The sequence below is a fragment of the Cherax quadricarinatus genome, chromosome 29 (genome assembly GCF_038502225.1).
Source record: "Cherax quadricarinatus isolate ZL_2023a chromosome 29, ASM3850222v1, whole genome shotgun sequence".
Lineage (NCBI taxonomy): Eukaryota > Metazoa > Arthropoda > Malacostraca > Decapoda > Parastacidae > Cherax > Cherax quadricarinatus.
Window position 1 is genome coordinate 5,975,495 of NC_091320.1, and position 15,760 is coordinate 5,991,254.

A 15,760-nucleotide genomic window follows, 5' to 3' on the forward strand; every position below is an offset into this window, starting at 1 on the left:
ACACACACACACACACACACACACACACACACACACACACACACACACACACACACACACATTCTTTGGGGGGACATGATAACGACATACAAAATACTGAGAGGAATTGACAAGGTGGACAAAGACAGGATGTTCCAGAGATTGGACACAGTAACAAGGGGACACAGTTGGAAGTTGAAGACACAGATGAATCACAGGGATGTTAGGAAGTATTTCTTCAGCCACAGAGTAGTCAGTAAGTGGAATAGTTTGGGAAGCGATGTACTGGAGGCAGGATCCATACATAGCTTTAAGCAGAGGTATGATAAAGCTCACGGCTCAGGGAGAGTGACCTAGTAGCGATCAGTGAAGAGGCGGGGCCAGGAGCTCGGACTCGACCTCCGCAACCTCAACTAGGTGAGTACAACTAGGTGAGTACACACACACACACACACACACACACACACACACAGTTTGCTTCGGTCGACGCAGTCTGTAACACAAACATCAACACTCATGACTTGGTTTATTTCTCCTCAGATATTTACTCATGGCAAGAGTTGGGAGCTGCTTATGTGATATTACAGAATAAACCATTTGTATAATTATATCTTCATTAAATGTTGTTTTGAATACTGTCCAGTGCATATTTGTACTTCTGTATACTTAAGGTGTCCCGTAGCTCGATCGCTAGCGCACTCAGCTCCCACACTAAGGTCCGGAGTTCGACTCTCCTCCGGATCGGCTGGAAAATATTAGGGATGTATATCCATAAGACACCTGCTGTCCCTGTCCCTGTTCACCCATCAGTTTAAAATGGGTACCTGGATGTTAGTGGACTGGTGTGGGTCGCATCCTGGGACAAAACTGACCTAATTTGCCCGAAATGCTCAGCATAACAAGCGGCTTTCTATATAGTAGTATGTTATTGACGTCATTTATGGTCTGTATACCTTGTACATGTACTTGTAGTAAATATAGATATTGTTATATTATTATTATAATTATTATTATTATTATTATTATTATTATTATTATTATTATTATTATTATTATTATTATTATTATTATTATTATGATTATTAATAATAATAATCATAATAATAATACTCTGTCTGTGGTCTTCTTTGCCTTTCCACAATCTTTATGACTTTGCATTTGGCGGGGTTGAATTGTGTTGAGTTTGAGAGTGTTTGAGTTTACATATTGTCTTAAGTTCACTCGCTGGTGTGGAGAAAAATCTCCAGTTTTGAAGGGGTCAATACTCCCCCTTTTTTAAAGGAGGTCAATGACCCTTTCCACATAGTGCTACCCCTATAAGAGGGACTTATGTACCATCTTGCTTCTTACCCATACACCTCATTACCCATGGGCGTTATGCCCAATAACAGTGAGCAACTTATCACATTTCTAGGCAAATGTGAAATACCTGACATACGCTCCTTTGAGGCAAGTTAAGCCTAACTAGTTACTCATGATTCTACAGCTGCAGTGTGGGAGATCTTAGCTCATTCAGAGGAGACTTTTTTGAGCCGCAGCCGCAAGAAGTCTGAGTTGTCAACAAAAGATAAGTACCCTTCTGTTTTTATTATTATTTTTATGTCGGAAAGTGAACTTCGTTATTAAGTTTCCTCCACAACATTTGGTTTTAAGTACACTCACCAGTGTATTCTAGTTGTGCAAATGAGGGCAAAGGTAAAGCTATGAACCGACCCCTGCGACGACAATTAGATGAGTACACACACACAGACACACACACACACACACACACACACACACACACACACACACACACACACACACACACACACACACACACACACACACATAATGGACGGGATAGACTCATAAGTGTCCACGTTCGCAGATGATGTGAAGTTAATGAGAATTAAATCAGATGAGGATCAGGCAGGACTACAAAGAGACCTGGACAGGCTGGACACGTGGTCCAGCAACTGGCTTCTCGAATTCAACCCCGCCAAATGCAAAGTCATAAAGATTGTGGAAAGGCAAAGAAGACCACAGACAGAGTACAGGCTAGGTGGCCAAAGAATGCAAACCTCGCTCAAGGGGAAAGATCTTGGGGTTAGTATAATACCGAGCACGTCTCCGGAAGCACACATCAACCAGATAACTGCTGCAGCATATGGGCGCCTGGCAAACCTGAGAATAGCGTTCCGATACCTTAGTAAGGAATCGCTCAAGACACTGTACACCGTGTACGCCAGGCCCATAGTGGAGTATGCAGCACCAGTTTGGAACCCACACCTGGTCAAACACATCAAAAAATTAGAGAAAATGCAAAGGTTTGCAACAATGATAGTTCTGGAGCCCAGGGTAATGTCCTACGAAGAAAGGTTGAGGGAAATCGGCCTGACGACACTGGAGGAAGGAGGGTCAGAGGGAGACATGATAACGACATACAAAATGTTGCATGGAATAGATAAGGTGGACAGAGACAGGATGTTCCAGAGAGGGGACGCAGAAACAAGAGGTCACAATTGGAAGCAGAAGACTCAGACCAGTCACAGGGATGTTTGGAAGTATTTCTTCAGTCATAGAATTGTCAGGAAGTGGAATAGTCTAGCAAGTGATGTAGCGGAGGCAGGAACCATACATAGCTTTAAGACGAGGTATGACAAAGCTCAGGGAGCAGAGAGAGAGTGGACCTAGTAGCGATCAGTGAAGAGGCGGGGCCAGGAGCTGAGTCTTGACCCCTGCAACCACAATTAGGTGAGTATAATTAGGTGAGTACACAAGTAGTTCGGACATCGAAGATATCACGCACAAAAGGCCCCTTGGTCCTAGTGATCATGTGGTTCTGTGCTTTGATTACATAGGTGAGCTACAGGTGGAGAGGGTAGCAGGAATAGGATGGGAGAAACTAAACTACAAAAAGGGGGACTACACAGGCAAGAGGAACTTCCTGCAAGATGTTCAGTGGGAGAGAGAATTGGCAGTGAAACCAGTGAAAGAAATGATGGATATGTGACAACAAAATGCAAGGAGGTAGAGGAGAGGTTTGTTCCCGTGGGAAATAGAAATAATGGGAAGACCAGAACGAATCCTTGATTCACCCAAAAGTGTAGGGAGGCAAAAACTAAGTGCAATAGAGAATGGAAAAATTACAGAAGACAAAGGACTCAGGAAAATAAAGAGATTATTAGAAGACCCAGAAACGAATATGCACAGATAAGAAGGGAGGCCCAGCAACAATACGAAAATGACATAGAATGGACAGTCCACCCTGACCGGAAGCTGTTGTATAGTCACATCAGGAAGAAAACGATCAAGGATCAGGTAATCAGGCTAAAGAAGGACAGTGGGGAGTTCACAAGAAACGACCAAGAGGTATGTGAGGAGTTCAACATGAGTTTTAAAGAAGTATTTCCAGTGGAGACTGGAAGGACTCCACGAAGTCAGAACACACAATCAAGGAGGAGGTGAAGAAGCTGCAATGTGAACTTGATACCTCAAAGGCGGTGGGACCCATGGGTCCTTAGAGAGGAAGCAGAGATGCTGTGTGTGCCACTAGCAAAAATCTTCAACACATCTACTGAAACTTTGCCACTACCTGAGGTATGGAAGATGGGAAATGCAGTTCCAATTTTTAAGAAAGGAGACAGACATGAGGCATTAAACTACAGACCTATGTCACTGAGGTGTATAGTATGCAAAGTCATGGAGAAGATCATCAGGAGGAGAGTGGTGGAGCACCTGGAAAGACACAAGCTCGTAAACGACAACCAGCACGGTTTCAGGGAAGGAAAATCCTGTGTCACAAACCTACTGGAGTTTTATGACAAGGTAACAGAAGTAAGACACGAGGAAGAGAGGTGGATAGACTGCATTTTCTTGGGCTGCAAGAAGGCCTTTGACACAGCTCCTCACATGAGGTTAAATGCAAAAGCTAGAGGATCAGGCAAGCATGACAGGAAAGGCACTGCAATGGATCAGAGAATACCTGACAGGGGGGCAACAACGAGTCATGGTACATGACGAGGTGTCAGAGCGGGCACCTGAGACGAGCTGGGTTCCACAGGGGTCAGTCCTAGGACCAGTGCTGTTTTTGGTATATGTGAATGACATAACGGAAGGGATAGACTCAGAAGTGTCCCTGTTTGCAGATAATGTGAAGTTAATGACGAGAATTAATCGGTCGAGGATCAGGCAGGACTACAAAGAGACTTGGACAGACTACAAGCCTGGTCCAGCAACTGGCTCCTTGAATTTAACCCCGCCAAATGCAAAGTCTTGAAGATCGGGGAAGGGCAAAGAAGACCGCAGACAGAGTATAGTCTACGTGATCAAAGACTGCAAACTTCACTCAAGGAAAAAGATCTTGGGGTGAGTATAATACCGAGCACATCTCATGAGGCACACACCAGATAACTGCTGCAGCATACAGGCGTCTGGTAAACCTAAGAATAGCTTTACGATACCTCAGTAAGGAATCGTTCAAGACTCTGTTCACCATATCCATCAGGCCCATATTGTGGTATGCAGCACCAGTTTGGACTCCACACCTGGTCAAGCATGTCATGAAATTAGAGACAGTGCAAAGGTTTGCAACAAGACTAGTCCCATAGCTGAAGGGATTGTCCTACGAAGAAAGGTTAAGGGAAATCGGCCTGACAACAATGGAGTACAGGAGGGTCAGGGAAGACATGATAACGACATATAAAATACTACGAAGAATTGGTAAGGTTGACAAAGACAGGATGTTTCAGAGATGGGACACAAAAACTAGGGGTCACAACTGGAAGTTGAAAACTCAAATGAGTCAGAAGGATGTTAGGAAGTATTTCTTCAGCCATAAAGTTGTAAGGAAGTGGAATAGCCTAGAAAGTGACGTAATGGAGGCAGGAACCATACATAGTTTTAAGACGAGGTTTGATAAAGCTCATAGAGCAGGGAGAGAAAGGACCTAGTAGCCATCAGTGAAGAGGCAGGGCCAGGAGCTGTGACTCGTCCCCTGCAACCACAACCAGGTGAGTACAAGTAGGTGAGTATACACATATCACATATCACACACACACACACACACACACACACACACACACACACACACACACACACACACACACACACACACACACACACACACACACACACACACACACACACACATATATATATATATATATATATATATATATATATATATATATATATATATATTTATTATTAACACATTGACCGATTCCCACCAAGGCAGGGTAGCCCGAAAAAGAAAAACTTTCACCATCATTCACTCCATCACTGTCTTGCCAGAAGGGTGTTTTACACTACAGTTTTTAAACTGCAACATTAACACCCCTCCTTTAGAGTGCAGGCACTGTACTTCCCATCTCAAGGACTCAAGTCCGGCCTGCCGGTTTCCCTGAATCCCTTCATAAATGTTACTTTGCTCACACTCCAACAGCACGTCAAGTATTAAAAAACATTTGTCTCCATTCACTCCTATCAAACACGCTCACTCATGCCTCCTGGAAGTCCAAGCCCCTCGCACACAAAACCTCCTTTACCCCCTCCCTCCAACCTTTCCTAGGCCAACCCCTACCCCGCCTTCCTTCCACTACAGACTGATACACTCTTGAAGTCATTCTGTTTCGCTCCATTCTCTCTACATGTCCGAACCACCTCAACAACCCTTCCTCAGCCCTCTGGACAACAGTTTTGGTAATCCCGCACCTCCTCCTAACTTCCAAACTACGAATTCTCTGCATTATATTCACACCACACATTGCCCTCAGACATGACATCTCCACTGCCTCCAGCCTTCTCCTCGCTGCAACATTCACCACCCATGCTTCACACCCATATAAGAGCGTTGGTAAAACTATACTCTCATACATTCCCCTCTTTGCCTCCAAGGACAAAGTTCTTTGTCTCCACAGACTCCTAAGTGCACCACTCACCCTTTTCCCCTCATCAATTCTATGATTCACCTCATCTTTCATAGATCCATCCGCTGACACGTCCACTCCCAAATATCTGAATACATTCATCTCCTCCATACTCTCTCTCCAATCTGATATCCAATTTTTCATCACCTAATCTTTTTGTTATCCTCATAACCTTACTCTTTCCTGCATTCACTTTTAATTTTCTTCTTTTACATACCCTACCAAATTCATCCACCAACCTCTGGAACTTCTCTTCAGAATCTCCCAAGAGCACAGTGTCATCAGCAAAGAGCAACTGTGATAACTCCCACTTTATGTGTGATTCTTTAGTGGCGAGGATGTGGAAGAGTTGACGGAAGACCACAATGAAGAGCTAACCACTAACCACTGAAGAGCTGCAACACCTTCATCTTCAACAGCAACAGAGCACATCTGAGGAAATTGCTTCACAGAAGGAGGAAGAGAGATGGAAGAAGGTGCCTTCTTCAGAGATTAAGGAGATTTGTGTAATGTGGAGTAGAGTGCAAGCATTTGCGGAGGAACGTCACCTTGAGAAAGCTGTTGCAGTCTGTGCTGGTGACTTTTACAATGACAATGCCATGTCCCATTTTAGGGAAATTTTAAAGAGACGCCAGAAACAGAGCTCTCTGGACCAATTTTTTGTGTGACAGGGGTCCAGTGACTCTCAAGCTGGTCCTAGTGGCAGTAAAAGACAAAGAAGGGAAGTGATCCCAGAGAGGGACTTGGTACCTAAAGTCCTTATGGAGGGGGATTCTCCTACCAAAGAATAACCTCTCTTCCCTCTCCCCTCCTCCCTGTCTTCCATATACCAAGAGTCTTCAATAAAAGTAAGTGTTATGCTGAATGTTCATTCTTTTTCATGTAAATCTATATTTAAGCTAAAAAAAATTGTTTTTGTTAATACCTTTGGGTGTGTGGAACAGATTAATTGGATTTACATTTTTTTTATGGGGAAAGTGGTTTCAGTTTTTGTTGATTTCGGTTTTTGCCAGTCTGTCTGGAATGGATTAATGATGAATACCGAAGGTCCACTGCATATAAAAACAATTCCTCGTAGATATTGTACTGATAGATGGTACAGCATGTCTAATCATGCCTGCACATCTTGCAATGTTAATTCGTTCCATAAGAAACAATGTAAATTGAATTGATGCATTCCTGAACCATAATACAGTGGAACCTCAGCTTCCTGTAACTCCATTAGCACACAATTAAGATGAGTAAATATAATTGTTAACGCTTAGTGCTTGGGAACGTTTATTCTGTTAGTGGGTTGGATTTGTGAAGGACTTGCCAAGTATGGGTCAACAGGCCTGCTGCAGTGTTCCTCCTTTCTTATGTTCTTATGTTCTTTATCTTTTAACTCCACGCCTCTTGCCAAGACCCTCGCATTTACTTCTCTTACAACCCCATCTATAAATATATTAAACAACCACGGTTACATCACACATCCTTTTCTAAGGCCTACTTTTACTGGGAAATAATATCCCTCTTTCCTACATACTCTAACTTGAGCCTCACTATCCTCGTAAAAACTCTTCACTGCTTTCTGTAACCTACCTCCTGCACCATACACCTGCAACATCTGCCACATTGCCCCCCTATCCACCCTGTCATACGCTTTTTCCAAATTCATAAATGCCACAAAAACCTCTTTAGCCTTATCTAAATACTGTTCACTTATATGTTTCACTGTAAACACCTGGTCCACACACCCCCTACCTTTCCTAAAGCCTCCTTGTTCATCTGCTATCCTATTCTCCGTCTTACTCTTAATTCTTTCAATAATAACTCTACCATACACTTTACCAGGTATACTCAACAGACTATATATATATATATATATATATATATATATATATATATATATATATATATATATATATATATATATATATATATATATGTAAATAGAAAGATAGATAGATAGATGGATAGATAGATAGATAGAGCAGTAAACAATATTATTAAAGCAGTCAGAAAGAATTTGGATCAGTCTCAGACTACGAAGTTTCACTAACCTTTCAACTCTTCACTGATTCTTCTTTAATCTTCTGAAAAGTCTGTATATTTTTTTCCAGCTGTTATGTATCTTCATATTAAATTAGAGTCAGCACAAACACCTAGCAATAGTAGACAGTACGAACACTTCTCGGGCAATACAAGGTAGGAACAACACAAACAACGTCTTATCATCACCTAATATTATTTATTTAGCCATTGGAAATTACTTTGCATACGCAGTACTTTTGATAAATAATTTAATAATTTACCTTCAATTGATAAAATATGAAAAATGTCTTCGGGAAGCGCCGTGATGACGGGCACAAAAGTGCATGAAAGGTTGAGTAATGAATGGGAAGGGTGAAGAAAAACTGAGGGTAGAGATGAGAGGAAAAAAGAGTGATAATAGAGGTTAGAGTAAAGTGAAAGAGAATGTAAGGAGAGGATGCCCTTTAAGCACGACGTTCACAGATGACTGGTTTGACGTGGTGGCAGGCTACGTCGTGCCACTTAATGCCATCATTGTAGAAGTTGTTGAGGACGGCCAGGCAGTTCTCCTGACCACCCTCACGGTTGTCTGGCTGAGGTCGACGCAGTCTGTAACACAAACATCAACACTCATGACGTGGCTTATACCTTCTCAGATTATATTAAGTGCACTCACCGGTGTATGCTCCTCTAGTTGTGCAATTGAGAGCAAACCTAAAGCTCCTGACCTCATCCTTTAATCATTAATCAAATAAAGTTTTTTTTTTATTATTCATGTTTTTTATAATGTCATCTTTTGAATCCATGTATGTAGTGAGCATCGCCAACCTCTTGAACTTTAATTTATACTGTTCAAAAAAAAAAAATAAAGATTCTTCTTCGCCCCGTGACTTCAGAAAATTCAGTTTCCATCTAGGTATAATAGTTCTGCTCTTTTCTACATTGTTAATGCCATATATGATCATACATGTTAATTATCATATACATTATCATATATATCAAATATCACATACCTTCTTACCCTTCGTTCTGCGAATGGAATGAGACTTAGAGATCGCTACATATCTTCAGGTTGTCTTCTTCAGCCGACAGGCCAGTCTACTTGTAAATCCAGGAAAGTTCTTCATTTTTTTTTACAGTCTGTTACACTACTACACTTACACACTGAGGTCCGGGGTTCAATTCTCCGGTAAGGCAGGAAACTTGAGGATGTGTTTTCTCAAGGCACCTGCTGTCCATGTTAACCCATAAGTAAAATGGGTACCTGGGTGTTAGTCGACTGGTGTGGGTCACATCCTGGGACAAAATTGCCCGAAATGCCCTACATAACAAGGGGCTTTCTATATAGTAGTATGTCATTGATGTCAGCTAGACCTGTATACCTTGTACATGTACTTGTAGAAATAAAGATATTATTATTGTTATTATTACTATTAATATTGTCTTCGGGTTATCTTCCTCAGGTGATGGACCACTCTGTTTGTACATCCAAGAAATAAGTCACTCTGTCTGACTTTTTTGGGTAATCCTTTGTTCTTTACGCATATGCTGCTATGTATGATAATATGTGTAACTGTATTTGTGTTAATCTGAATAAACTTACTTACTTAGGAAAGCTCTTGAGTTTCTCTAGAGCCTATTACACTACACTTTTTGGATTCCTGTCTGAGCATCAACTTATGTAATGAATTTTTCAGTAACTGGGAGAGGTATACTGTATATGTCGGTATGCATGAACTGTGAGTTACGTGCTTAAACTAACTTAAAAGTTTAAACATGATTAAAAAATCTTGAATGTTTAAACTTACGTGTTTAAGCTATCCTTTTTAGTTACTGTATAAAAATTATGAATTACTTCTTATAACTTTTGAACTGTTAGTCTCAATGTTTATTTCTGTTCATCCTGAGAGCTTCTCCTTTTTTTCGCTAACAATTATTATTACAGTTCGATCCCTATCCACCAATTTTTATTAACGTTTGGTTTCTGGATCCCCTCACTAAGACATCAATAAGAATACATATTTTTCGTCTCTCAGTTTGATAAGTGTTTGTCTAGCTGGAGTTTCCACACTTTCTTAGGCAGTGAAATCACGGTTCTGGTAAAGTGTGTTTTGGTGGAGTATCTGTTGTCGTGGTCAGTCACACGGCTGTCCACTTCCCTGTCTCACTTGTCCTTAGACACCACCAACTACTAAATACAAATCTTAATTTTTAAAGGGAGTGGACCGGTAAGCTAGCTGAAGACTTCGGTCAGATGACCAAAAACTCCAGTGGCGGGTCATCATGTGACTAAAACCCACGCCAGGAAACCCTTGTCCAGTTTCCTGATTAACCTCAGCTAACCTAACTTCTAGCTGGCGCATCTCTGCTATGAACAGGTCACATTATGACGAAGACCAGTGTCTGTTATTTTTTCCTGACCAATTGGTTAAGAATATACTCTACACTTCAACAGATATTTCATATAAACTAAGCGCAGTATAGGTCCTAGCCTGGAGCCCTGAGAGGCAACACTGGTTATATTCTACCACACAGAAGCCTTCATCTATAAGTCATCTAGCATGCTGGTATTACTTAAATTTTACTTCGTTAGTTACAACTGCCTGCGTCTCAAATTTGTGAAGTAATCTTTTGTGCGGTAGTGAATCAAAGCCTCACTTACTGTCTTTGTATATAGTGTGTAATGTCTGTGGGCTCGTGCTTGTGTTTGTGTGCGTGATTGTGCAACTTACCCTCCGGTGTGTGACCAGTCAGCCACGCTGAAAGGTTCTCCATTCAGCCATCTGAAGCCGTTGCCAGACTTCACACCACCAGTCCAGATGTACTCCAGTCTTTCTGCAAGCACATAAATATGATATTTATTTATCCTCCTCCTCTTGATTCGCCGGTACTCTCCCGGCCCGGGTCGTTTCCAGATGATGACCCGGACTTGGCTCTAAGCACGAACTTTGCGAGGAATAGATATAAAAAGTATCAGTAAAATGGAAAATATATTGAGATATTAAAGTAAACATTAAACAGCATTACAAAACAGGAAATAAACAGCACAAAATAGTCACTGGAAAAACCATACACGATAAACAAGAGATGCCAACCTCTGCCGACAATGCTGTTGACGTAACGGAGTTCGTCAGGGGAGCTAATACCCACAGGCTGCCACCCGCCGCCTAGACTTGTACACAAGCTAAAGGCAGCATTACCAGTGTACTTCCTGCCACCGTCGTGCCTCCAAGAGAAGTAGTAGGCACTGCCACCACGGACGTCATCTGCCTACAAACAAAGCGACCATATTTGATTATCAACATCAGTGTCATTCATTTGTTACCAAGAAGAAATCAGTGTTTTCTTACACACTCATTGTCTGTTATTTTACTTATATAAATTACCAGTAGTTAATAGCATCAGATTATTACTTTAACGACATGGGTAATGAAACATTATATATTCTTATTAGAAGCTTGTTGCCATGAATCTCAAAACAAGAAAGGAAGCAAAGATAGATGGAACTACCACTGAAATGCTGAATACAGGTAGAAATAGTATATCACGATCATAGTAAATCAAGTAAGATATGGATGTGAGGGGTAAAGACAACATACAGTAGAAAAACAGAAAGTGAACTAAGATAGGAAAATGGATATGCAGAGCAAGTGTTTATATGAAACCAATAAAAAGTACTAAAATAACAGTTGCTTGTTCCATTTATGGATTTCCTAAAACCGTATATGACAGTTTTTGCGCGAGTGAGTTATGTGGCCGGTGTTGTCAGATGTATTGTATTACAACCCAGGTACTCAAGGTCCCGGGTTCAAATCCCGGACAGGCCCCCATATTACCACCTAGGTACTCAAGGCCTGTTATCCTGGGTGTAAAGGGAGCAAAATAAACACAGCTGAAAAACTTTGAATTATATTATCCTTCATCAAGTGTAAACAGAAGTATGTACACTATATACACTATGTACAGCAATAGGTATTAGTGCATGCCATGGTAATCAAGGCAGAACAGCAGCTAAGAGAGAGCAGACCACTGTGCTTCAACCAACGGTAGAATGAAAATGACAAGGGTGAAAACGTGAGTGGTAACCACATCACCTTCACAATTGCCAGATCCACATGTGATTTGCTGAACCTAGATACTGATCTGACGATAGGGCCCTGTTGGATTGTCAGACCATTAGCATCTGGTTCGCTGGTTGGTGAGACAGCCTATGTGAGTGTTAACATGCTCTGAAAAAAGATAACATACTCTTTGCATGCAACATATTGAATAGTCAGTGCTCACACACACACACACACACACACGCACACACACACACACACACACACACACACACACACACATATATACATACATATATATATATATATATATATATATATATATATATATATATATATATATATATATATATATATATATATCACCTCTAGAACTGGACTGGGGAGCCTCATCCTCTGAGAAGAGAATAAACGTACTTCAATGAAAACTCAATGTTCTTCCTGGAGCCTTTTGAATATTTTCTTCTCCTACCACCCACTATGTTCTATGTGAACTTTATTTATAGACAGAATGCATTGAAAAAACACAAACATCAATATATTGGTACAATATATCAATTTACTCCAGCACCTCCAAAGCCAGATGTGAGCCAAGTATGCAGCAAGCATTTCCCCTCTGGATGGCCATGCTGAGGCACTGGAACCTGAAAGTGGCTGCCCTAGGGTCCCTGGTGGTGTCGATGAGCCTGGAGTCCAGTTCTTTAAGGAAACATGTGGCATTTTTTCCTCATGATCCCATGGTCTCTGATCTCACTTGTACAAATTGATATTGTTGGTTAGTCTCTGTATTTGCTGATCTTGTACCCCTCCCTGTGACCAGTAGCTCGTCCCTCTGGCCTGACACTGTGTAGGATGTAGATGTCAGCCAGCGTCGACACGCAGGTATAGTCCCATGCTAAGAGCTTACCATTCTTCCAAGGATAGATGGTGATCCTGTTGGGGCAGTTTGCTGGGTTGTGAGTGTTGTTGGCTGCCTGTGATTGGGACTGTCTCTCGGCTGGGCATCCAGCTGTAGCAAGGTTTCTCTTTATGATGCCGTTGATTTCACTGTCTTGCGTGCCGTCCCTTGGTTTTGAAGCAATTAAGACCATGTAGACCATATTGGTTGGCTTGTGCATTGCCACAAATACATGTACATTCAATGTGAATTGGGGCAGTGAGGTGGAGTCTTAGGGTCGAGGCGTGTTCCCATTACAGAAATGGAAACTGGAGGAAGTCCTCAGAGTGATGTGTGCTCACAGCTTGGAGACAGGCAGTCTTCTTGTCTGATATTACAGTCCTAAGCATGTTGGCAAACACCTTTTCAACGATGTGGCCATCCTAACTTGACTGTTTGTAGGCCAGTACTGCACTAGATTTTGGTGCTGGAACAGTGAGAGTTTCCCATTCGGTAATGGCACTGGCTTAATTAGGGTCCTGTATTCCTGCAGAGTCACTGAGGTTCCCAAAAAGAATTTGTTTTATTAACTTGTTTGATGCTGTGGAAGATGATAGGAAAGCTGGTAGGGGAATCTGGGATTATTTGCACACTCCCAGCCCCCAAGCCTAACTGGAAGTGTGGCTTGAAACCACTGTCTAGCATGGTCTTTAGGAGGGAGTCATATTCCTTGAGTTTCGGACTCCTGAAGGCTGGGGAGCATCTCAGGATGTAGGTAAGTTTTGGGATGTACAACACCTGGTAAGTAGGTAGAAGGCATCGTGTGTATCAGTGTCTTTCATCCTGCCTTCCATCGTCCTTAGGTCTGAAATATTCTTTTCTAGGATCAGATCAATGGCATTGGGCCCAAGAGGAGCACCAAGGAGAGTGGTGTTCTCTGAATTAATGGCTCATACTCCTCTTAAAACAGCAATAATATCCTCAATGATTTGTAGACTTGTAGAAATTATTTCGCATTTGGTGGAGTTAAAAGATGGGCCAATGCTCTCTCCCATGTCTTTAATTCTTCTGATGTCTTCTAGGAGAGATTCCGCAATGCCAACTAAGGTACTATCATCCAAGAGCCAGATACTGAGCTCATTGGAGAGCATTGCTGTGACTTCATTGATGACCAGACAGAAGAGAAAAGGGGCGAGAGGGTCCCCCTGTTGCACACCCTCACACGGGTCAATTTCATGGTCCCCTAACAATAGTTTAGGAGTCATACTGTAACACGATGTGACTCATCTGAGTTTTTAACTTTCAGTTGTTACTCCTTGTTGGTGTGTTCCATCTCTGAAACATTCTGTTACCCACTTAACTGTTATCCCTTAACCTCTCCTCATAGGACATGTCCCTTAGCTCCGGGACTAGTCTTGCGGCAAACCTTTGCACTTTCTGTAATTTCATGATGTGCTTGACCAGGTGTGGGTTCCGGACTGGTGCTGCATACTCCAATATGCGCCTGACGTGCACGGTGTAGTGTCTTGAATGACTCCTTACTCAGGTGTCGAAACGCTATTATTAGGTTTGCCAGGTACCTAAGGAAACGTTCTCGAAATGATGCTCCAAGATCCTTTTCCTCGAGTGAGGTTTGCAGCCTTCGGCTACTTTAGCCTGTACTCCATTTGCGATCTTCTATGACTTGCCCCAGACTTCATTACTTTGGACTTATTGGGTGTAAATTCCGGGAGCCAGTTGTTGAACATGGCTTTCAGCCTGCCCAGATTCCTTTGTAGGTCTACTTGATCCTCATCCATTTGAATTCGCCGCATTAGCTTCACGTCGCCTTCACGTATACCAGAAACAGTAACAGCCCTATGACTGACCTTTGTGGAACCCCGCTCGTCACAGGCGCTCAATCTGACACCTCGTCACTTACCTTAACTCGTCGTTTCCTACCTGTCAGGTATTTTTTGATCCATTGCAGTGTCTTTCCTGTTATACCTGCCTGCTCCTCTAACTTTTGCAGTAATTTCTTATGCAAAACTGCGTTGAAAGTTTTTTACAGTCCATGAACATGCTGTCTGCCTACTCCTCTCTCTCTCTATTTTACTTCTGTGACCTTGTCGTAAAACTCCAAAAGGTTTGTGACACAGGATTTCTCTTCCCTGAAACCATGCTGGTTATCGAGTATAAGCTCATTCCTTTCTAGGTCCTCCACCTCTTCTCCTGATTATCTTCTCCATGACTTTGCATACTCTACATGTCAGTGGCACTGGTCTGTAGTTTAATGCTGCCTGTCTGTCTCCTTAAAAATTAGGACTATATTTATTGTTGTACATGAATGATATACAATACCGACAAGATGAAGAATTAGGGGCATGTACAACATTTGGGTATCTTTATTGTAGACGTTTCGCCATCCAGGGCTTTATCAATACAAATTTAAGGACATACTTGGAAGACAGAAGAACTATATACAAATGATGAGGTAATCTGCCCCTCAGCCTTGGAGTTGGTGAAGAGTACTGTAGTCGTGTAGCGTCTGAAGCAAAGGCGTGATGTTTGGCGCTTTTATACTGTCGTCAAGTGTGGGACGTTGAGCAGATGAAGACATTGTCACTGTTAAGATGGATTCCCCAGTGGAAGTAGGTCATACTCGAGGGACGGACCATCTTAACTACTACATGCCCGTCCCTCGGGCATGACCTGCTTCCACTGGAGAATCCTGCCTGCCAGTGACAATGTCTTCGTCAGCTACACGTCCCTCATATGTCGCCAGTATAGCAGCTCCAATCTTCAAGCTTTGGCTTCACATTCTAAATGGCCATGGCACTCTTTACCAACTCCAAGGCTAAGAGACTGATTCCCTCAATTTCTGCATATAGTTCTTCTGTCTTCAAGCTATGTCTTTGAATTTGTATTGATAAAGCCACTGG

General features: G+C 42.1%; 2 protein-coding genes across 2 annotated transcripts in view; one reads left to right on the top strand and one right to left on the bottom strand.

Moving 5' to 3' along the window:
• LOC128690417 (L-selectin) overlaps positions 1–15,760 on the top strand; it is a 174,964-nt gene that overhangs the window by 130,810 nt on the left and 28,394 nt on the right. The gene's annotated exons all lie outside the window — the stretch shown is intronic.
• LOC128690489 (pulmonary surfactant-associated protein D-like) overlaps positions 8,184–15,760 on the bottom strand; it is a 32,799-nt gene continuing 25,222 nt past the window's right edge. Inside the window, exons 3-5 of the mRNA XM_053779159.2 lie at positions 10,997–11,171; positions 10,634–10,736; positions 8,184–8,510 (exon numbers count right to left, since the gene is read on the bottom strand). Coding sequence (XP_053635134.2) covers positions 8,366–8,510; positions 10,634–10,736; positions 10,997–11,171 — 423 coding nt within the window. The 3' untranslated portion in view covers positions 8,184–8,365. The remainder of the gene's footprint in view (positions 8,511–10,633; positions 10,737–10,996; positions 11,172–15,760) is intronic.